Here is a 23292-nt window from a genome sequence, read left to right on the forward strand (position 1 = left end):
ATGACGGAGATTCCACAACCTCCCTAGGCAATTTGTTCTTGGCAGTTAGGAAGTATTTCCTGATGTCCAACCTAAACCTCATGGTTGTACAGACTGACTTTCTGACATGGGTGGCTTTATTGCATCGGCGTAATGGGGCGCTTACGTTGTCCGGAGACAAATTAGCGTGTAGACACGTGCACAGATAGGTGGACGCAAAATGACTTATATCAACCAAATTCTGTAGAACAGACCAGGCCTCAGGCTCTCCTGCTGAAGCTTTGGATCAATAGGTAAAGAGAGACTGGGCCAGACAGAGGGTGCGTGAGAATGACTGTAAGAGCCTGGTGGTTAGAGCACCCACCTGGAAAACACAGTGTGGAGTTCGCCCGCTCACTGACCCTTCAGTTATGTATCCACCATGGAACAGCGTCCCCAGGGAGAGACTCGGGGAGCCCGCGTCAGCCAGTCACCTTATGCCAGGGGCTACCGCAGCTGCCACTGGCTGACCCATTTGGGCAGTACCGGGTTCACCACGGCGCTGGGCCCCACACTCAGAATGGGGCCCCGGTGTCTGGACTTGCTGCTTCAGCCTCCAGCGACCAGCCCGATCCCCCGGCCGGCTGAGCTGGCCAGGAAAACTGCCCCTGCCGCAGTGAGTGCTGGGGGCCAGTTCCCTCCTGCCCCCCAAGTCCCAAGGCAGGAGCCAGGGGAGTAGAGTGGAGCGGGCTGGGGCCGGGTCACTCCACTTCCCGTCGCCCTGGGACTGCGGGGTCGGGCCCGCCTGCTCCTGCCCCCCACAGACCTTGGGCACAGTCTCCCCGCTGCGCGGAGGCCTGGGGACACCCCCCCTTCCCCTGCGTAAGGCACCACAATGTCGAGGGATGGCCTTGCTGGTCCTGGCTGGTTGTGCCGCTTCTGAGGGGCCAGAGGGTCCCTGACTGGCCCCAGCAGTGTTGCTGGTTGAGCTCCCCTTCTGTGTGCTGGGAGCCATCCTGTTTTCCGTACAACGGTGAGTGCCATATGGGGGGAAGGGCAGGGGCAGGCTGGGGGCTAGGGGGAAAGAGGCAGGGGGGGAAGGAAGTGGGTGGGGTGGGGAGGAGAAGGGGGCAAAGGAATGGGGGCCAGGGGAAGCGGCGGCTGGGGGAAAGAGGCAGTGAGGACAAGTGGGGGGTGGGATGGGGAAGCCTTGTGGCTGTGTGCTGGGTGGAGCTCACAGAAATTATACTTTAGCTCTGCTTCCTGTTTTTCAATAGATTGTGTGGTACTTTCAGTTTCCGTATTACTGCATCACAGACGTACAGGGGGAGAGAGAGAGAGAGAGATGGCTGAAACACAAAGAATTACCAATATTTCTTTAACTTCCCGAGAAGGTCCCAGGAATGGAAACACCCAGGGTGGAAGGTAAGAGATTTTCTGCTCCAGGGTGGGTTGGTGAAATTGATTCCTGGTGTCATTTTAGCAGCTTCTTCGTGTCTGTAAGTTCAAGGCACAAGTGATTGAAAATGGTTGCTATGAAGGTCTCGCTGAAAATAGCTTCTAGATACTTCCGTGTTTACCATTCCACACTCAACTCCCCCCTGGTCACCCAGCCAAAGACAACTCCAGGGGCTTGTCGTCAGAGCTGGCAAAACAGTTTTGCCCAAAACATTTGTGTGGGGGGTGGGGGGGGGGTGCAAAAAATGCAGGTTTGGTGATACTGAAATGTTTTGTGATTTCAGTTGATTTTGCCAAATTATTCATTTGGGGGGAGGGGCACCCTAATTGCAGGAAAAAACAGAAATGTTTCCTAATGACATTTTGTAAATGAAAAGTTTCAGAGTGGCTTTTTGTGTCACAATTTCCTCTGATTTCTTTAATTACACAATGATTTAAAAATGGCAGAACTGAAATGAAATGTTTCCTTTGTCCCAAAATAAAACAAAAATTTAACTCGTTAATTAGCTGACAGGTTTAAAAAGTTCTGTTTTCGGCTCAACCCCAAATGCTTTTTATTCCCCTGACTTTTCAAAATTGCCAACAAACTGTGAAATCCATTATTTTCCCAGCTCTAGATTCACAGAGTCATAGGACTGGAAGCGAGCTCAAGAGGGTTTTTAGTCCAGTTCCTGGCACTCATGACAGGACAAAGTATGATTTAGACCCAAGGCCACAGGTCCGGGGGTCATGCAGGTCAAGTGTCCCCCCAGCAACTGGCCCAGGTGGGGAGTGGACCAGCGCCTCTTCCCTCTGCTGGGGTGCTGACTGTCACTAAAACCTGTTTGTGTTAATTTATGTAGCTTTGTATGCAAAAGCATAAAGGGGCCTATTCAAGGTGCTGCGTGCCATAAGTTACAAAACCAGAAATAAAATTAACCAGCTCACTAATCCCGGGCTATTTTCTGGGAGGGCCTGTGTGTTCCAGAGTGGACAGCCACCCGCCCCGTCTTCAGCCCACTCCCTTTGCTATCAGAGCTCAAATGCAGGGCCGGATTAAGTTTTTGTGGGCCCAGCACCATATATATTTGTGGGCCCCCATGGGGCAAGGTGCAAGGGGGCGGGATGGTCAGTCTCGAGAGTGAAGGGCGGGCTGGGGGCAATGAGGCCCAGCGCAGCGGGAGCAGCCCCGCTCCACACAGCCCAGCAGGAGGGCACGGTTTACAAATCTGCAGCTGCCAGACGCACACTGGCCTGCCCAGCCCCGTGCTGCCAGCATGACCCTTCCCTTGAGGGTGGGCCCGCACCACACCGCCCCCCTGCCCAGTGCCCCACCCTTATGCCCAGCGCCCCCTGCCCATAGATCTCCCCACTGCCCCCCACTTTCCTCACAGCCCACCATCATAGCTGCACAGCACCCCATATTCCTGAGGGGATTCTGCACCAGAAAAATAAAAATTCTGCACGCAATCGTTTAAAATTCTGCAAATTTTATTTGTCCAGTAAATAAATGTGGAGGCTCCAATATGGCAGTGGGGAGCACAGGCCACTGGTTGCATGGAGGTGGGAGATCCCTGCAGCCTCCCCCCACCCCACCCCGGGACAGAGACTCGGCAGTGAGGCTGCACCCGACCCTGACACAATGCAAGGGCCAGGCCTGCCCCAGCAACACCCTGAGGCCCTGCCCCCCTGTGCCAGGCGCACCAGGTGTGGGTGAGCAGGCTCAGCCCAGCAGCAGGATCCAAGTGCAGAGGGATTTAGTGTGGAGGGATCCAGGTGGGGGTAAGAGAGTTTGCTGTGGGGCAATCTGGGTGTGGGCGGCTCAGTGGGGAGATCTGGCTGCACAGAAGCTCATTGAGGGGTTCCAGGTGCAGGGGCAAATGGGACTCTGCAGGGGATCCAGGTGAAGGTGTCTGGGGCTCAGCAGGGGGGTCTAGTGCAGGGGAGGTGGGGTTCATTTGGGTGGGGGTCCAGTTGCAGGTGGTTGGGGCTCAGTGGGGAGGGTGTCAGGGGGGTTCATCGGGGTGGTACAGATGCAGGGGAGGTGGGGCTTGTCAGGGTGAGGGTTCGATGGGCCTGCTGAACAGGGGAGCCCCAGCTTCTGCCAAGGGGATGCTGCAGGCTGGGCTCCAGCTTCCCCCCTCCCCTTCTCTTCCCCAACCCCTGCCCCTTCCCCACTGCCCCATCTCCTCCCCACCTCACCCTCTTCCTTCCCCACTGCCTCTTTCCCCCATCCCCTTCTCTTCCTCATCCCATATCCCTTCCCCACTGCCCCATCTCCTCCTCATCCCACCCCCTTCATCCCCACTGCCTCTTTCCCCCATCCCCCACTTCCCCATCCCCTTCTCTTCCCCATCCCATGCTCCTTCCGCACCGCTCCATCTCCTCCCCACCCGCTTCCTTCTCCACTGCCTCTTTCCCTGCTTCCCCTGCTTCCTTCTCTTCCCCATCTCATGCCCCTTCCCCACTGCCCCATCTCCTCCCCATCCCACCCCGCCCCTTGTCCTCACTGCCTCTTTCCCCCAGCCGCCGCTTCCCCTGGCCCCCACTTCCTTTGCCCCCTTCTCCTCCCCACCCCACCCACTTCCTTCCCCCCTGCCTCTTTCCCCCTAGCCCCAGCCTGCCCCTGCCCTTCCCCCCCATAGGCACTCACCGTTGTACGGAAAACAGGATGGCTCCCAGCACACAGAAGGGGAGCTCAACCAGCAACACTGCTGGGGCCAGTCAGGGACCCTCTGGCCCCTCAGAAGCGGCACAACCAGCCAGGACCAGCAAGGCCATCCCTCGACATTGTGGTGCCTTACGCAGGGGAAGGGGGGGTGTCCCCAGGCCTCCGCGCAGCGGGGAGACTGTGCCCAAGGTCTGTGGGGGGCAGGAGCAGGCGGGCCCGACCCCGCAGTCCCAGGGCGACGGGAAGTGGAGTGACCCGGCCCCAGCCCGCTCCACTCTACTCCCCTGGCTCCCTGCCTTGGGACTTGGGGGGCAGGAGGGAACTGGCCCCCAGCACTCACTGGCGGCAGGGGCAGTTTTCCTGGCCAGCTCAGCCGGCCGGGGGATCGGGCTGGTCGCTGGAGGCTGAAGCAGCAAGTCCAGACACCGGGGCCCCTTCTGAGTGTGGGCCCAGCGCCGTGGTGAACCCGGTACTGCCCAAATGGGTCAGCCAGTGGCAGCTGCGGTAGCCCCTGGCATAAGGTGACTGGCTGACGCGGGCTCCCCGAGTCTCTCCTGGGGACGCTGTTCCATGGTGGATACATAACTGAAGGGTCAGTGAGCGGGCGAACTCCACACTGTGTTTTCCAGGTGGGTGCTCTAACCACCAGGCTCTACAGTCATTCTCACGCACCCTCTGTCTGGCCCAGTCTCTCTTTACCTATTGATCCAAAGCTTCAGCAGGAGAGCCTGAGGCCTGGTCTGTTCTACAGAATTTGGTTGATATAAGTCATTTTGCGTCCACCTATCTGTGCACGTGTCTACACGCTAATTTGTCTCCGGACAACGTAAGCGCCCCATTACGCCGATGCAATAAAGCCACCCATGTCAGAAAGTCAGTCTGTACAACCATGAGGTTTAGGTTGGACATCAGGAAATACTTCCTAACTGCCAAGAACAAATTGCCTAGGGAGGTTGTGGAATCTCCGTCATTAGAGGTTTTTAAGAGCAGGTTAGACAAACATCTGTCAGGGATGGTCTAGTTATTACGTAACCCTGCCTTGAGTGCCTGGGACTGGACTAGACGACCTCTCGAGGTCCCTTCCCGTCCTGCAATTCCATGATTCCATGAATGGAAGGAGAGAGTGAAGAAGGAAGTGGTATTTACCCCTTCACATAACACAACCAGCAGGGGTCACCCAGTCAAATTAACAGGCGGCAGGTTTAAAAGAAACACAAGGCAGTGCCTCTTCACCCAACACACAGGCACCCTGGGGAACTTGTTTGCCCGGGGATGTTGTGAAGGCCAAAAATAAAACTAGGCTAAGAACAGAATTAGATACGTTCATGGAGGGTAGATTCACCAATGTCTGTGAGCCAGGACGGGCAGGGATGGGTCCCTAAGCTTTGACTGCCAGGAGCTGGACAGGACAAGAGGGGATGGGTCACTTGATGGTTCCCTGATTATTCTGTTCATTCCCTCGGGGGCACCTGGCATTGGCCACTGTTGGAAGACGGGATACTGGGCTAGATGAACCATTGCTCTGACCCAGTCAGGGCCGGATAAACTTTTTGTGGGCCCCTATGGGAGCAATGGAACATGGCGCAGGGAGGTCGGTCCTTGGAGCGAGGGGCCGGCCAGGGGCAAGCCACGGCGGGGGCGGTCACGTCCAATGTGGGGGCACTGTTTACAAACCGGCAGTCGCCAGACGCACACTGCCCCGCCCAGCCCTGTGCTGCCAGCGTGCCCCTTCCCTGTAGAGGTGGGTCCATGTCGGGTCACGCAGCCCCCCCCTGCCCAGCCCCCCATGGACCCGCTATGCCCAGCACCCTCCCACACAAATGCACAGTGCCCTGAATCCAGCCCCCGCCCCCATCCTCAGCCCCACTGCAACCTCCCGGTACCCCACGCAGACCCCCCCTGCCCAGGACCCCAACACGCATAGATCTCCCCCACTCCCACAGCCCAGTACCCTTCATTGGGGGCGGTTTTATTTCGTGGGCAGGAGAGCTCTCTCCCGCTGACAGAGAGCGGCCACCCTGCGTAACTTAGAGAGCACGGCTGAGCGGCACGGCTGTGGTGGTGTGAGGTTCATAGTGTAGACGTCAATCCTCTCTTTTGTTAGGCTCAGTGAATTCAGGTACAAGGGATAAAGACAAAAATAACGACAAGCAAATAAAAGTAAATAAAGATGCTTTCTAGCGGCTAAGACTTCACAAGTTACAGTCTGGGTCCAAGGTAGATTTCTTCCCACTCTGTCTTCTTCCAGCCGTACCTGACCTTCTGTCTCTCCACAAGCTTCCTGGGTGCCCCCACGCATCCCCCTCTATTTGAAAGACTCCCTACCCCAAGCCAGGGGCTCTGTATGCTTCCCATCCCCCTCCCATTATGATGTCTTTTCTTTCTGTCCGTGAGATCAGTCATTAAGATGTCGACATGTTCCGTTCCGCTGGGAGAACGTTGTTTGTGGTGTAGTTGTAGCCATGTGGGTCCCAGGAGATTAGAGAGACAAGGTGGGGGAGGGAATAGCTTTTATTGGACCAACTTCTGTCCGAGAGAGAGAGAGGAGCTCCGGAGCTACCCAGGGCTCTTCTCCAGCTCTGGGGAAGGAGAGATTGGAGAGCTGTGAAGGTGTTAATAGGGCCATCAACTGGTTCTTTGATTTTGTCTACACCACACACTTACTTCCGAATAACAACAGTGCTCAGGGGGGTGAAAAAATCCCCTGAGAGACCTGGTTTATACCAATCTGACCCCCCCCCCCCCCCCCGTGTAGACAGCGCTGTCAGAAGGAAATCGTCTGCCCTGACATAGCTGCCGCCTCTCGCATGAAGCCGATGGGAGATCTCTCCTGTCAGCTGAGAGCATCTTCACCAGAAGCACTACAGTGGTGCAGCTGCATCGGTGCCAGCTTGTAGTGTAGACCTGCCCTTACAGAGTTGGTTAAAGCTGCTTGGCCAGCTAACCAGTTGCCAAGGGCTCAGTGGGTACATCTACACTGCAATAAACCATCTGCAGCTGGCCCGTGTCCCCCGAGGGGCCCAGAGCCCGGGATCCAGCCCAAGCCCGGAGGTCTACACTGTGATTTTATTGCCGCACAGCCCAAGCCCCATGAGCCCGAGTCAGCCGACACGGGCCAGCCACAGGTGTTTTACTGCAGTGTAGACGTACCCAGTGTGTCTATTTCCCCGTTCTGCTTGTCCAACGGACAGACAAACAAACAAACAGAGAAATGCCATCAAGTTGCATGTAGGACTTCGCTTTGCTTGGCCAAAATAGAATAGTACTAATAACACAGTAATGAAGGGGCAGATTGCCAGCTTGGGTCAACGGGCCGTAGCTCCACTGGGGTGATTGGGGACAGATTCCCAGCTGGGATAAAACAGCCCTAGCTCCAGGATCTGACCCTAGGTCTTGAGGACTTATAGTAGATATAATGGCAGGGTCATAGGGGAGATTAATTCCATTTATTTTTAATAACTGAAATATTTGTTCTCTTTTTCAAAGACAGGCAGCTTAGGTCGATTGAGCGGCTCACAGGAAGTCTCAGTAAAAGTCCATTGACCCAGTAGCGGTTGGGAAAAAATCTCCCACTATGAGCGAAGAAGAATTCAAAGCTGCTGTCCAAGAAGGAAACCTTAAAAAAGCAGCTTCGATAGCGCAGCAGATGATCAAGTCACCCAGATTATTCGAAATTGCTGTCATCGGGGAGTCGGGCTCTGGAAAGTCATCGTTTGTCAATGCCTTCCTGGGCTTAGCTGATGGTGAATTAGGAGCCGCTGAGGTCGGGGTGGTGGAAACGACAGTGTGGTCAACCATGTATTCACATCCTGAATACCCTAATGTTTTCTTATGGGACCTCCCAGGAATCGGAACGCCAAATTTTCAGTCAATTGAACACAAGATGACTGATAAATACTTGTCAGGATATGATTTTTTCCTTATTGTCACTGCTACACGCTTCAGAGATATTCATGCCAACCTTGCACAGAAGATCCAGGAGAACATGAAGAAGTTTTATTTTCTGCGCTCCAAAGTGGACCAAGACTTGGGGGCTGAAAAGAGAAAAATAAACTATAGTGAGGTGAGAACCCTGCAACAGATCAGAGAGGACTGCAAAGCCCATCTGCAAAGAGCAGGGGTGAATGACCCTCAGGTTTTTCTCCTCTCCAACTGGGAATCTGACAAGCACGATTTTCCCCTCCTGAAGGAAACTCTGGATAAAGAACTCTGCCATTCTATGTTGCAAAAGCTGCTCGATACCTCATGCTCGACCCTGCAAGAGAAGAAAACAGCCATGCAGAAGACCACATGTAATCCAGCTACCTTGTCGGGCGGTCCTGGTGCTATTCCTCTTCCAGGTCTTTCTCTTGTTGCTGACATGTCTATCTTGGTGGGTTGCATGAGAGATTACTGCAAGAATTTTGGCCTGAATTCTGACTCCCTCACTGCACTCGCTGAACAGGTTGGGAAGCGGGAGAAAGATCTGAAGGCCGTGATAAGTTCTCCACTGGTCACAGAAATAACTACTGACCTTGTACTGAAGCTGCTGGAAAAGTCGGCAGGTGAGGGAGTGATGTATCTGACTTACTTTGCCTGGACTATGCCAGTGGTCGGGTCACTGTTTTCTGCACAGGTTTCTTTTGGCACAACAAAGTTTATGCTGGATAACTTTATAAGCAATCTTGCTGAAGATACCCAAAGAGTCCTGGCAAAGGCTTTGGAGGGAGAAGAGAAAAAGTCAAAACAACATCACCAAGAAATCAATTTGCCTGTAATGCATGAAAAAAACCCAACCAATCCAATCTCAGCTGGAGGCAGGTGTGACACTGGCCGACCAGGTGCCAGCTCATGCCAAGACTCTAGGCCTCAGCCCTGACAAATTCAGAGCTGGAAACCAGTCTGTGTGTGAGGATTGTTAATATAGATGTTAAGCTTACAAAAATGTGTTCAGACTTTAGGAAATGCTTGTGAGTTGCGGCCTGCCTTAATTTCACTTTTAATGTCTCAATCCCCTGTGTTAGGTGAGAAAAGCTAAACAGGAGGCAGTTATGCCAACCGAACCAAAGTCAGGCCAAGAGAGGCTGCTGGGAAAGTCTCTGAAAGTAGAATGAAGGAATATTTGTTTAAGTTACAGAGAGTGAGAAAAAAAGGGAGGCCTGCATTCCTGCAGTTTTGTACCAGATGTGCTGGGAACAATCCTTCAGATACAGAGGCGCTGTTTTCCACTCCCTGTTCTTGTGTTATGTCTGTTTTGTCTCCTGGTTGACACCCATACCGATAAGAAAATTAGTGAAGCACTGTGATTTGCTAAAAGTTATCTACAATAAGGGGGGGTAGATGTGCATGCATACAGAGAAAGAGGATTTTAACTAATATGGTGTGGGGGGCTGCTTTATGAATAAATCTGTGACGCGACGGGACTGTCTATAAAAACCTATGAGTTTTACTTAGAGGCTGGCTGGTTCTCTTTGGAGACAGGCGGCTCTCTCTTGTTGCATGCACTCTTCAATAAAGAGCTTTGAGTTCGGACCTTGCTGGTGTTGGCTGTCTCTCTCTGGTCAGACAACGAACCGTGCCGTCTGGGGTTCGAGTCCTCGACCCCTGCTCTATATGGAGGTAGTACTTGAGGGTTTTGTAAAAACGTTTGCTCTGAAACTGTAAACCCAGCCAGGAAAGAAACCTCATCAAGTGTGAAATACTGGTTTGCCCCGGAAAGGGTGATCTCCTGCCCATCAGGAAGGCCTATTGGATCCAAACAGGCCATTGTGGGACATCATACACCAGTGATTCTCAACCAGGGGTACATGTACCCCTGGGGATACACAGAGGTCTTCCAGGGGGTCCATCAACTCATCTAAGCATTTTCTAGTTTTACAACAGACCACATAAAAAGCACGAGCGAAGTCAGTACAAACTAAAATTTCATACAGACCATGACGTGTTTACACGGCTCTATAGACTGTCCACTGAAATGTAAGTGCAATATTTGTATCCCAATTGATTTATTTTATAATTGTACGATAAAAATGAGAAAGGCAGCAATTTTTTGGTAATAGTGCGCTTTGACAGCACTGTGATACTTTTGTATTTTTGGTCTGATTTTGTAAGCAGGTCATTTTTAAGTGAGGGGAAACTTGGGGGCACACAAGACAAATCAAACTCCTGAAAGGGGAAGAGTCGTCTGGAAAGGTTGAGAGCCACTGTCATAAACCAAAGACTTTGTGGATTGTTCCCCTGCACACCCATGAAGAGGGGAGGGGCAGAAGCGCTCATCCTGTCAGCTTAAAGTCTGGGGGAAGGGAGGGACTAAAACTGCCTGACAAGAAAAGTCATCATCTTTATGTGGCTTGAACTCTAAAAGTGCAAAAGAGCTACATAACACAGGCAAAAGAATCCCAGGTTAGCCTGGGTTAGCCCTAAGGAGCATATAGAGATGACCTATTACCACGGTTCCCACACCTTGTGTGCATGTATCTTTACCTGCGTTAATCTTGTAAATAAGGAATTCTTCTTTCCTTTTCTTAATTAATCAAGTCTTAGTGAGTTTATTATAGGATTGGCCACAAGCATCATCTTTGGTGCGAGATCTAAAGTGCAATTGGCATGGTATAAGTGACGGGTCCTTTGGAACTGGGAGAAACCTAAATATGTTAAGTATCCGAGGGGTGGCCGTGTTAGTCTGGATCTGTGAAAGCGGCAAAGAGTCCTGTGGCACCTTATAGACTAACAGACGTATTGGAGCATAAGCTTTCATGGCTGAATACCCACTTCTTCAGATGCTAAACATTGCTGTGATTTTTGGTGTAAGTGACCATCCATCATAAAGGCAGGCTTGCCTGGGTGGCAAAATCGAGCAGGGTACCCCAGGCGACTGTCTGTGACTCCATGATTGGGCTGTTATGGTGCCTGAGGAGTTTACACTTGATATTTGGTTTTCGTGAAATCGAAACATAGACCTCACACCCAGTTTGGGGGGTTGTGCCCTATTTCTGGGGGTTTGCCCTGAGGTTGGTACCCATGCCCTTGAGTCTCTCCAGGCAGCATGACAACATGATACCAAGTTCAGGCCTGGTCTACAGGCAGAAGTTGCACCACTTTAACCAAAATCCCTTTTTAATTTGATTTAGTTAAACTAGAGCAAACCTCTGTGAGGACACCTTAAACTGGTGCCTTACAGCCATTTAGCTTAATTCATGTGTCATAGAGGTCTCAGCTCTGCTCCTTTGCATGAGTGGAAAGCTATGTGTGAATTATCCAGGTCCTTCCAAACTCTTGCTGATAAAACCTGTATTCTGCATATTACAAAAGAAATTGTTTTATAAAAATTTTTGAGCAGACTTAGAATCCTAGAAGATCAGGGTTGGAAGGGACCTCAGGAGGTCATCTAGTCCCACCCCCTGCTCAAAGCAGGACCAACCCCAACTAAATCATCCCAGCCAGGGCTTTGTCAGGACTTCTCATTTGTCCTCTTAGTCTCTCTCTCTTTTTTTTTTTTTTAACAAAATTAAGTCTCTAGTTGCTGTGTCAGCCTCACTCTTAAGTATAGACCAGGCGTAGATGCTGACAGGAGTTTGTGTAGGAACACTGCCTCCCCGAACGGCGTTAGCTAAGCGCTCTTCCATTGGCACAGCTGCATCTACACATTGCAATGCTGGCTGTGGGGCGGGGGGGGGGGGGGGGCTTTTTCACATCCCTGACTGAGACTGTAGTAAGATGCGGCCCTGAAACATAAACCCTTGGTATCAGAGGCCAGGTATGAGACCTAAGGCCTGAGCTAAAGCAATGGTCAAGACTTTGCTAACAAGTTAAGCTGTGAGCCAGAGGCAGACCCTGCTCGCAGAAGCTGGCAAGGAGAAGGCTGATGGTGCATAAAGATATGCTGTTGCACAAACATAGATCTAAAGTGTATTGGGTACCAGGACCGTCTACAAATGGTACAAGAACATTCTGATACCATCCACACAGACAACAAGGACGGGGCAAAAGGCTAGGATGATGGAGAGAGTTGTTTTGTTCGAACCAACCTGTACAAGGTGAGAGGCGGCACCTCACTGTGTAGAAGGGTGGCGCATAGTTACGGAAAGGGGTTGCATCTTGATACGTCAGGAACGTTGTGTGATTTGTTTGTACCTGTGTATAAGAACGCATCCCTGGGGGGGTGTCTCTGTCCGGCCTAGGGGGCAGCGGAAAGTCCCGCCGCTGACTGAGCTGTGTCCATTGCCAGGGAGCACAAATTCGTAGTATGCCCTGTCGAGTCTATAGGGAACTATCCCTGCGCTTCGTTTGAGCAATAAACCTGGCCGGGTGCCTTCGTACCTTACTAGAGCCTGTGGTCATTCGGGGTCTGCTGTGTCAGCGATCTGCGCAGAGCCGGGGCAGCACCCGGAGGGAACGCGCACGCAGCCAACTGTTATCATCGCCCAAAACCAGCAGAGCGCCACACCGGTAGCTTCTGACCACAGAGACCTCGCTACGCAGCACAGGTGCCGACTCTGTGGGTGCCCCAGGGCTCAGCACCCACCGACGGGCCCTGCCGATCAGCTCCTTCCTCTCCCTCGCGGTGCCCCCGGCTCGCCCACTGCAGGTCAGCTGTTCAGCAGCAGGCAAGATGCTCTGGGGGAAAGGAGGAGGAGCAGAGGGCAGGAAGAGGTGGAGTGAGGGTGGGGCACGCTGCGGGGAGGGGTCAGAAAGGAGCAGGAAGAGGCAGAGTGGGGGTGGGGCCTTGGGGGAAGGGGTGGAGTGGGGGGCAGGGCCTGGGGCAGAGCGGGGGCCGAGCACCCCTGGGGAAACCAGAAGGTCGGGGCCTCTGCTACCGAATTAGGTCGGCGCAAGGCAGCTTATGTCCACCTAACCGCGGGAGCGTCCACACTCACATTGCACGCCCGCGACATAACTTCCCTGCTACGCCAGTGTAAAGACTCCACCTCCACGAGCGGCGCAGAGCCAGAGTCGCTGTAGTTAGGTTGATGCAGCGTCAGGGTAGACACTGTGCTGCTCACATCGACGGTTACCCGCTGTCAGGAGCCATCCCCCCATGCCCCACTGTAGCAGATCGATGGCTCACTGGCACGGCGCCTCCTGCTGGCCGGTGTCTCTCCCGCTCAGTGTCCCTCCCAGATCCCGGTGCCCCTTACCCTGGGGTTCTGCCCCACGGCAGTCCCCATGCTCTGGGTCTTCCCTCCCAGGGGAACCCCCAACCCTCTAAACCCACCTCGCCTCCGTGGCTACTGCCAGTCCTCATCTAGCCCCTGCTCACCGGGGCAGGCTGCAGACTGTCATGGCCACTCAACACGGGCAAGGGGGTTGGACCAGCTGCCTCTGCCTGTCCCCGGGCTGCCCCTCTGCAGCCCCAGTACCACTTTAGGCCTTTAACTAGGCCTCAGCCTGGGGAGTTGCCAGGTTGGAGCACCCCAGCTCCTCCTCCTGCCCTTCCCCAGCCCTGCTCTGCCCAAGGTGCCCTGTCTCCCAGGCAGCCAGGTCCTTCCCCCTCCAAGGCTGGAGTGAGACTGACCCAGCTCCTCCCTGAGCCGTCATATCAGGGCCAGCTGTGGCTGCTTCCCCCAATCAGCCGAGCTTTTTCCCCAGGAGCAGGGTAACTGCCCCGCTACACCCACTCGGACAGTGCAATTGACAGACGCGCCCGTAGCAAGGACGCACACAGCCGACACAAGGAGCGAAGTGGAGACTTGCCCCAGCAATGTAATTACTACAGCGGCCGTTTGCCGACCTAAGTGAGCTTGAGTTTATTTTGTAGTGCAGACGCGGCTGTACATAGCTAAGTTGTAAGTGTAGACCAAGCCTAAGGTTGCAGAGAGCCTGAAACGCTTGCTGTGAGGTGTGAATTGCCCCGTTCATTCCAGTGGGTGCGAGCTCAACTGTGCAATGATTTTGAAGGGCCTCAGAGGGGGCGTCTATAATATACGCCCACTTTCGGTTGCTCTGGCAGCGTCAAGGGGCTTTCAAGAGGCTTTAGTGTAACTGCAAATAAAGCTTTTAATGGCCACACTGTGAACTATTTCACTGCTCAACCCATGAAAGAAAGGAGAAAAGGGAACGTATTCTGAAGATCGACACCAGCCAAGCGCAGGATGGATAGAACTAGTGTGTGTGTGTGAGTGAGAGAGAGAGACTCGGCTGGTGTGTGTAAGATGTATACATTAAGTTGTTTAAGTTTGTTGATTTTATTGCCTTATTGGGACAATATTGTTTACATCCTTGCCAAGCCAGGTGCCTGAATTACCCTGATGCTCTCAAAGCTAACTTGAAAGCTGTAATGTTTCTATTGGGGTAAACCCAGGACAAACAGCTACCAAAGGGGGGTAGTAATTAGTCCCAGGGGATTAAAAGGCCCCTCCCTATCCACTGAGGAGAGAGAACCAGGGGGCAATAAGGTTCAGCTGGGAAAGGGGTTGCTAGGGAAGCAATTAGGTTTGGCTGACCCCAACTACTGGGGACCTTTGAAAACCCTCCCCTGGCTGGAAGGAGGGGGAGAGTGAGGGGAGCAGGGAAGGGGCCAGTAGGCTGTTCGCAGCAAGACACCAGACCTTCCCAGTAGGGAGGCTGCACTCGCTCCCCAGGAGGGAAGGAAAACAGGCCCAAGGGACTGACTGAGGAGAGGAGTAGCCGGACCCTGTGCCACCTATGAGGATTCGCCTTGCCCCAAACCTGAGCCTCCAAGGCTAAAAAGGACGGAGCCTGCTGAGGCGAGCAAGGTATTTTGCCACACTGTGCACAGCAAAGTTCTTGTAAGTCTTGCTGGGAATCTCCCCCTGTAATGAGACAGTCTCACTTGCCCTTGGCAACTGGCCAGTTCACACCAGCTCCAGGATCGGGGGAATCAAAGGTTGTATACGCTGTGTGGGTGTATTGTATTGGGCTGTGTGCACTGTGTGGGTGTATTGTATTGGAGATAGCAATTTCTCGCACTACACTGTCTGGCGGGAGGAGGGAGGCCTCCGGACGGATTAGGGCTCCTCCATCCGAGGGGGCGGGGGTCTCGGGTCTCCGGCTGTGGGAGGGGGTGGTGGGGCAGGTAGAAGGGGCGGAGCTGGGGCTAGTCTCTCTGAAATGGGGGCTCCACCCCCAGCCCATGCAGGGATTGGATGTAATTCCATGGAAGAGGGGAACCACAGTGCCTTTGGGATCTAAGAACATTGGGGTGGATGGTAATTAGGTGAATTCGCTCTGGTTGCACAACCTCCCGAGAGCCCCAGTCCTTCCTGGGAAGGGTTGGGAGGACTTGGCCTATTCCTGGGGGTTCCTGTTCTGCGCTAACAGCTGTGATGAACTTGTAACCACAGAAAACCCCCGATGGGGGGTTGCAGGACTGATCAGCTACCAGGGCCCTGCTGGGGTTGGGGGTGAGCTCTGGGAAGATTATTAGCGCGGGTACTTTTATTGTGTTGAATGTGTTTTCTCTGCCATGCTTTCACCTTAAGGATAAATGTGCTGACTTAGAAACAGCTGGGGGCTAAGTTACACCTGATGAAGCACAGAGGATGCTGGGCAGCAGTCAGCATGGTTAGCAAACAATGCTGTAGGTGGACTAGACGTGCGTCTCAAGCCTTTGAGAGGTGCCAGACAGTACGGCGCATGGCAAACTGCTGTAGTGTAGACAAGGCCTAAGATTTTCTGCTCACCACACACTTACTTCCGGGCATGCGATCCAGCACTGACCCGTCCACCAGCCCTGAATTAATGCAAAGTCTTCTGTGAGTGACGAGGTTCAGAAACACAAACGCTTAATCCCGAAAGACGCATGTTTAGTGGAGTATAAACCAAGTCTGACGAGGAGAACACCCAGGCTAGTGAACAGACACACTGTATTCGCGTCTTGCTAACCTACAGTGAGCAGGCTAAGCAATTACCTTTTAAAGGTCTAAACCATCAGCTATCGCCCGGTTTGTAGTGCTATTGCTTGAAATGACTGGCTCGGGAAGTGGGGAATGGGAAATGGGGCCTTTTCCCTCTACGAGGCGCCAGCCCCAATCTGGCCCCAGGGGGGACTAGCTGGCTCAGGGTGCAGAGGGAGGTGTAACACAGACCGAACAGCGAGTGAGGGACTCAGACCCATTTCCTAGCTGGGAAACCTACAGCATTAATAACGATACACATGGTGTTTCTATCAGCAACCGTCTTCTCGAGGTCCCCAGGCTAGTCTGGCGGGAGGCTTGGGACAGAGGAGAACAGCACGAGGGTGCAGAAATTTGCACGCCCCTGGCTCTGCCCCCACTGTGCAAATGTGTCCCTAGTGCTGCGGGGAAAGCAGCAGCAGCTCCCGCAGCGACCACACAGATGGCTCAGCTGCCAGGCCCAGATTTCTCGTCCTGTAAGGCTGCTGCTGAGCTGAGATGCCAGGACCTGGGCAGCCCCCGGGAACGCCCCATCCCAGGCGGCACGGATCCTGCTGCTGAGTGGCGAACAAGGAAGCGGAGCTAAAAGAATGAGAGAGGAAGTGAGTCATGCAGTTTTTTTTAGCCCACTAGCCTTGGAGTGAGGAGACGCAGGGTGCGTTTCTGGCCTGCTTGGGGTCTCGCTCTGTGCCTCCATTTCCCCTCCCACCTTTTGTCTGTTTATAAACTCTTAGAGGAAGGAACTGTCTTTGGCTGTGTGTCTGGGCAGTGCCTGGCATGACTGGGCCCAGATCTCGGCTGTCTCTTGCTGTGTGTGTCTGGCAGCAGTGCCATTTTAGATTGGGCGGGGGCAACTTTAACTTTGATTCGAGGAGCTACTCGGGCACCTGAAAACTCAAGTGTTTTTGGGAGATAACAACTTAGAAATTAGCTGACAGGAGCACTGCACCTAATTCCTATATAAAGAAAGGAAAAAAATATAAATACAAACACCAATTAAAGCCATATTTTATGTTTATATGTACATTTAGAACAATCCAGAGATAACACAGCAAGATATTCCTAGCCCCAAGCCTGGAAGTATCATAAGAACGGCCAGACTGGGTCAGACCAAAGGTCCATCTAGCCCAGTATCCTGTCTTCCCACAGTGGCCAGTTCCGGGTGCCCCAGAAGGAATGAACAAAACAGTGCTGGCAAACAGAGGCTAGGGACACCATCTCTGTCCATCCTGGCTAATAACTGTAGATGGACCTGTCCTCCATGAATGTATCTAGTTCTTTTTTGAACCCTGTTATAGTCTTGGTCTTCACAACATCCCTTGGCAAAGAGTCCCACGGGTTGACTGTAGGTTGTGTGAAGAAATATTTCCGTTTGTTTGTTTGTTCCTCCTGCTGCCTATTAATTTCATTGGGTGACCCCTAGTTCTTGTGTTATGGGAAGGAGTAAATAACACTTCCTTATTTACTTTCTCCACACCTATCAGAACTTTATAGAGCTCTATCATAACCCCCATTAGTCGTCTCTGTTCCAAGCTGAAAAGTCCCAGTCCTGTGAATCTCTCCTCATAAGGAAGCCGTCCCATACCCCCAATCATTTTTGTAGCCCTTCTCTGTACATTTTCCAATTCTAATATATCTTTTTTCAGATGGGGCGACCAGATCTGCACATGGTATTCAAGATGTGGGTGTATCATGGATTTCTATAGAGGCAATATGATATTTTCTTTTATCTTTCCCTTTCCTAATCATTCCCAACATTCTGTTTGCTTTTTTGACTGCCACTGCACCTTGAGTGGATGTTTTCAGAGAACTATCCACAATGACTCCAAGATCTTTCTTGCATGGTAACAGCTAATTTAGACCTCATAATTTTGTATGTATAGCTGCGATAATGTTTTCCAATGTGCATTACTTTGCAGTTACTTTCCTTTACCAGTTTTGGAGCCTTATTACAAGAACTAATAACTTTAACCAGCAAATAACATTCATGCAGAATATTTGCTCAATATCATTGTCCTTACCACGTCACACCAATCCCCCTCAAACACCCGCACACTTGTTTATTTTCATTTGTATTACTTTTACAAAAATTATAAGCAAGCAAATATATGCACTTTTAATTTGTGAATCTCATTTCTTATAAAAAAGTTATGAAGTCTAAAGTAGTTGTGTTTCTCCTCAAACATTCTTCTGAAACATGGAATGACTAACAAATTAGAGAACAAATTCGTTTTGGCACTATCTAAATAAAAAGGATAGTCAAAAAGCTTTTAAAGTGATAATTGGAAAGAAAATATTACAATAGATTGGCCAACACGGGTTTCCCATCAGCTCTGACACATCTGAAGGTGTATTTCCACTATATAAAAATATGACTTTTTCCAGTGGCCATGTGTTTTCTTTTCTTAAGGTACTCAGTAACTAGAAATAAAGTCTTAAACATTGTAATCTATTTATACAATGCATTTGATATTTCTCCAGCATAAAGGAAAATGAATTTAAAAACTGAACTTTTAGCCTCTGGAAACTCTTCAGTTCTATTACGTAATATAGGAATCCACTGTAGATACATACTCAGATGTTAGAGGGGTTGCCTTTCACCTCCTCCCCTGGTTCTTGTCTCGCATGCAGAAAGCAGAAGACCAGAAGTCCGAAGTGCAGGCAATGCAATGTTTATTGGCGTTCGTTCCAAGCAAGCATATCCATAGCTCTACATGCCGGGAGAGTCTGTTTCCCCCTTCCCAGCTCTGACGCTGCAGAGCCGGACCTGTGTCCCTGTTCCCCATTCCCACCATCTCCTTCTTAGCAGGCCCCAGTATACCTGCTATGCTCACCCCTAGTCACACCCCTTACAACTTATGGTCATGCTCCATTTTGGGGTGTCGTGAGTCTGGGGTCTTCGTCCCACCTCTTTTGTATCCCATGGGAGGGGTAAGGAGTGAGGCTGTTTTCTGGCCAAGGCCAGGCTTTTAGTGTTTCTTATGCCTCCCCCATCCCTCTTGCCCCTCCTAACTGATTGCTTGACCTTGGCTTGAGAAAGGAGCCAGGCAGCCTTTCAGTGTATGTGCATATATTACTCTCCCACCACGCCCTGTAATGTTTTAGCTCTATCCCTTATCTCTTCCCATTATGCTAACAAACCCATTTGTCCAGGCAGAAGCAACACACATTGTCTTTGTTTGCACATATTAGTAAGGATATAAAAGTATCAAAAATCAAACCCAAAATTCTCTCTCAGGCTGACAAACCAGCTATATACTAACCATGACCCAACTGGATCATTCTTAACTGTGCCTTACTGAAAATACAGTATGACACTAGACCTCTTAAATGTTAAGAAAATTTGCCCTCTAAACAATGTCCTTTCTAGCGCATACTCACATATTAAGGAAGTTAGGAAAGCAACCACTTCTAAGGCTGTAATAACCAGGGAGGATTAAGACCCCTACAGGAACTGTTTTAAAAAAAAAAAAAAGTCCCAGAGGTCCATAGAATAATTTCAGAAGGAAACCATTTGTGTTGCTGATGGAGACGCCAAGGTACGGACAATAACGTCCTCTGGTTTCCATCATAAGAGACTGAACGTCTCAGGGCAGCACCGACGGTGACAGTGGAAATAAAACGGCCCGGCTTTGTGGGGGAGACTCGTGGAGATCAGCACGCACCAGGTCCCTTCTCTGGGCCAAGGCTGGCCAGGACTTGCCCTCCCCTGGCTCCCATCCCACCAGCGGGGGAACGAGGAGCTATTTCCCCACAGGAAGGGCTTTGAGTGTCCTCTGGTGCCGGGGCTGCTAGCGCTGATGCTGGCGGGGGGGCTGATGGGCGCCCAGGTTCTCAGCCGCCCAGCCGGAGGGGGCATGTGAGGAACTTGCTCCACCCGCTCTGCTCCGGGTCGAGGCGCACAGAGCCATACGGACAGGTCTCAGCTGCGAGGACAAAGCTGGGGAATTTACAGTTCCCACAGCCCGGAGTGGGAGAGGCGGGGTGGGGGTGGGGACAGCCTTGTGCCAGCAGCAACTTCTCAGCCCCCACCCACGGCCTTCGCAGTTCCTCTCCTGTTTGCACGCCATTGTGATACGGACCTGGGGTGGGGGATGGGCAGGTGCCCGCCCTCTGTAAATAGTGCACTTGCCAAGCGGGCATGTCTATTCTTAGCCCTGCAGTGCACATCCAAGTCAATTGACCCGGGCACTAAGAGCTGGTGCCTTTTTTTTTTCCTGTGTATTTTCTCTCTTCCCTCTGGACAGGGACGATAAACCTGTTTTGTTTTGTTTTTTTCTCCCGTAGGCTGCAGCTCTTTAGCAGAGCTAGTGCGGAGGAAGTGCCATGGCTGAACGTCAAGGGCCTTCCCGGTGTGTACCGGCCGCGTGCACTGTCGGCAGAGGTAGATCTGGCTTTCTACGACAGGGTGACACAATTTCATGTTTCACCCAGAATTCAGAAGGTCTGTAGACAGCTCCCCAGACCATCACACCAACCCTCCAGGGGAGCGGGGAAGGAACTGTGACTCCCTGGCCAGTGGGACTCCTAATAAATCGTAGGCACATGATTTCGCTGGCAGAAGGACACAAAAATGGGACATGGGTCAAATTCTCTGATGGCGTAAATTGGAGCTACCTAGGTAGAGTTTGGCCCCATGTCGGCTCCTACAATGTCACTTTTATCTTTTGCAAAATGGGTAAAGAACTCTTTGAGAGAGCCCGCTGCAAAGCCCAGGCCCTGTGATGGCGGAATTCCTTGGCTAACGCTTGCTGCAGGTGGGGGAAATCAAACTTGTCAGGGTCCCAGCTGGATATAAGGAAAACATCTTTCTCTCCTCCCAGGCGCGATAGACAGTCCTCTTTGATTGTCTGCAGGGCGCTCGCCTCAGGGCCGTTTCTTCTCCGTGCAGACAACACGTCCGAGTCCACTTTGGAACGGACAAAGTAAAACCTCTTGCCCAGTGTTCGAATCTCCTCCACAAGTCTGGCGTCGGTATCTGTGAAGCGCTCACAGGAGATGACAAGGAGCAAGTCGTACTGTCTGAAGTGACGCTGCTTAAGGAAAGTGTCTGAGGGACAATTCCTTGTCCCAATCCCTGGCAGGTCCCATAGCGTTACGTTGGGGTGTTCGGGATGTGAATAAGCCTTGGGCTCCACCATGATTCCTCCTATCACCCCAGTCTCAGCAGCACCTGTATCCTGTTCTTTCAGACCCCGGGTGGCATTGACAAAAGATGACTTTCCAGATCCCGTCTCTCCGACTACAGCAACTTCGAGCTTTGCATTCTTGACGGCCTCACTGACCTCTTGCAGCGCGGAAGCCAGGCCTGACGGGTTATTTGTTGCAACAGCAGCTTTCAGTTCTGCAATTTCTCCTTCAGAGAGCATGTCGAAATCTTCCCAAACCACATCTGTAGCAGCTCTTCCCTGTTGTTCATGCTCCTTTGGCTGCCGGTCTTAAGGAAAGGGAACGACACATTTCAGTTATGGATCGATTCGTTTCCACAGGCAGTATACAATCAGAAGCAACAGCTACACTCAATACGATCTCTAGTCAATAGGCAACAAGATTCTGATGACATTTAAGGAAGGCTGCTTTTGTCCCATGCGAGAGCTCCAGCTCATTATGACCTTGATTCAGCAAAGCACTCAAATCTTTACTGAATTCTCTAGAAGCTCTGGATTTGTGGGGCCTGGTTGTTCTTTCACCAGGCCTGGCACATTTGTCCCCCTTCCCACCCCACAAAGAAAAACAATTTTCAAGGGCCCCCAACCCAGCGTCAGGACGGCCCTTTTATGTACAAAGTTACCCAGTGTTAAGCAGTGGAATTATGGTAGATTGAAGAGGCTTCACCCTTTACATAAATCACAGCAAAATACCAACACTGGGGCCAAATTTTACTTTTTTAAATTCTTAATTTCTAAGATTTCCCAGGGATTGAGTTAGCCTCTGGACTCCTGGAAAGTTGTTTGTTTTTTAAAAATAGCAATATCCCGGGGGGCCCAAATTACTCAATTCTCCCCCTCCCCAATAATTGGATGGTAGAACTAGTCCTGCCTGTCACTTAAATCAGTTTTGCTTTCCCTGAGAGTCATGGGGAATTAGGTTCCAAAGTGCCACAGTCATCCTGCAAAATGGGACTCAAGCTCCTAAGTCACTTTGGTGCATTTGAAAATTTTAATCATGATCTCCTGACTTGCCCTCCCGAGCATACTGAAGTGCCCAGGGTCAGATCCTGAGCTGGTTTAAATCAATGTAGTTCCGGATCTGGCACATTGTCCTCTATCTTCTACCAGCTTGAACAATTCCTCATCCTAATAAACGAGTGGCTTTGTCCCGTCTCAATTCAGCTAACTATCAAGTCCTGCTAGGACCAGAGGCTGATTTGGGTATAAACCCCCAAAGGATGAAAAACACAGTATTTTACCCAAGGAGCTGGAAGACTGTGTGTCATCATGTTCCATTACTCGAGAGCCTCCAGGGCATCTGGTGGTAACCTCTCCATAGGGCTGTGAGTTCAAGTCTGTTGCCTAGAAAAGATTCACATTTGGGGAGAGGAAAGAAAATCTGTGTTAGGAGCTATGGATCCCCAGCTGTGCTGTGCATGACGTGTGGCTTGTTTGGAATCATAGCAAGGGGACTTTCTATGAAACTAACACCTTGTTACAGCACCAGACTTCCCTCCTGGCTATCTTTGTGTATTTCTCTCTTCCCCGATGACCTAAATGCATCCCATGTGATGCAGCTGCGCTGGGTAGGTGGGTGGACTATCTGTTCTGTGCCAAATAGGGCAACTACATAGCCCTCCTTCTCAGTAGCAGCTGAGCATCTCCCAATCATTAACGAAATTACCCTTGCAACCTCTTGTGAGATACAGTCCACGTTATTAATGGAGTTGAAGGGCAGGATTTCCAAAAGCATCTTAAGGACTGAGGAGCACTATTCCTCTTGAAAGGCCCTTTTGAAAAGCCCTTCCAGAGGGGTTTGCTCTATGTGGCAGAACTGGGAACCCCCAACATATGCAAACAGGAAGGAAACAAACATGTCTTGTGCCTCACCTGTAAGGAGTAGCCAGGTGGTGGCAGGAGTGTGTTTGGCTTTTCTGACTCACTGGCTGTCAACAAGTTTGACTCAGGCTGGTCTCTGCCCTCCTGCTGTTTCTGTTGGGGCCAAAACTGAAAAGTCCTTAATTTCCGCAGCAGGGAGGGATAGTGCTTCTTAATAATAATATATGTTATAATTGCTAACAGAGCTAAACACAAGAAGACCCAGTACACAACTGATGATGGCTGGTCACTCACAAAGCCTGTAAAAGACAAACAGAAAACAAAATAAAAACTTTTGGATGCTATTGGCATAATCTTAGTATTTTCCTTCCCATCTCTTGTGCAGCCTAGCGTCTGGTTCGTT

The 23292-nt window shown here is 51.4% G+C and overlaps 2 protein-coding genes across 2 annotated transcripts; one reads left to right on the top strand and one right to left on the bottom strand.

The window, feature by feature from the left end:
• The first annotated feature begins 7555 nt into the window (after nucleotides 1-7555).
• On the top strand, nucleotides 7556-9564 carry LOC141977375 (interferon-inducible GTPase 5-like). Its single transcript, XM_074938832.1, has one exon. The coding sequence runs from the start codon at nucleotides 7641-7643 to the stop codon at nucleotides 8922-8924; it is 1284 nt and encodes a 427-aa protein (XP_074794933.1). The 5' UTR covers nucleotides 7556-7640; the 3' UTR covers nucleotides 8925-9564.
• Nucleotides 9565-16295: 6731 nt separating this feature from the next.
• LOC141977564 (interferon-inducible GTPase 5-like) lies at nucleotides 16296-23117 on the bottom strand. Its single transcript, XM_074939079.1, has 4 exons — nucleotides 22941-23117; nucleotides 22310-22412; nucleotides 20647-21337; nucleotides 16296-16482 (listed from the first exon to the last, which is right to left on the bottom strand). The coding sequence occupies exons 2-4, from the start codon at nucleotides 22344-22346 to the stop codon at nucleotides 16296-16298; spliced, it is 915 nt and encodes a 304-aa protein (XP_074795180.1). The 5' UTR covers nucleotides 22347-22412; nucleotides 22941-23117.
• Between the last annotated feature and the right edge of the window lie 175 nt (nucleotides 23118-23292).

Source organism: Natator depressus, chromosome 24 (genome assembly GCF_965152275.1).
Source record: "Natator depressus isolate rNatDep1 chromosome 24, rNatDep2.hap1, whole genome shotgun sequence".
Lineage (NCBI taxonomy): Eukaryota > Metazoa > Chordata > Testudines > Cheloniidae > Natator > Natator depressus.

Excerpts from the sequence above, each read along its gene's own strand:
- LOC141977375 (XM_074938832.1), top strand. The coding sequence starts at position 7,641 with ATGAGCGAAGAAGAATTCAAAGCTGCTGTCCAAGAAGGAAACCTTAAA.
- LOC141977564 (XM_074939079.1), bottom strand. The coding sequence starts at position 22,346 with ATGGAACATGATGACACACAGTCTTCCAGCTCCTTGG. Across the intron at positions 21,338-22,309 it reads ACAGTCTTCCAGCTCCTTGG|ACCGGCAGCCAAAGGAGCAT; the intron begins GTAAAATACTGT and ends CCTTTCCTTAAG. Across the intron at positions 16,483-20,646 it reads TTCCCCCACCTGCAGCAAGC|CTCCGCTTCCTTGTTCGCCA; the intron begins GTTAGCCAAGGA and ends TCATTCTTTTAG.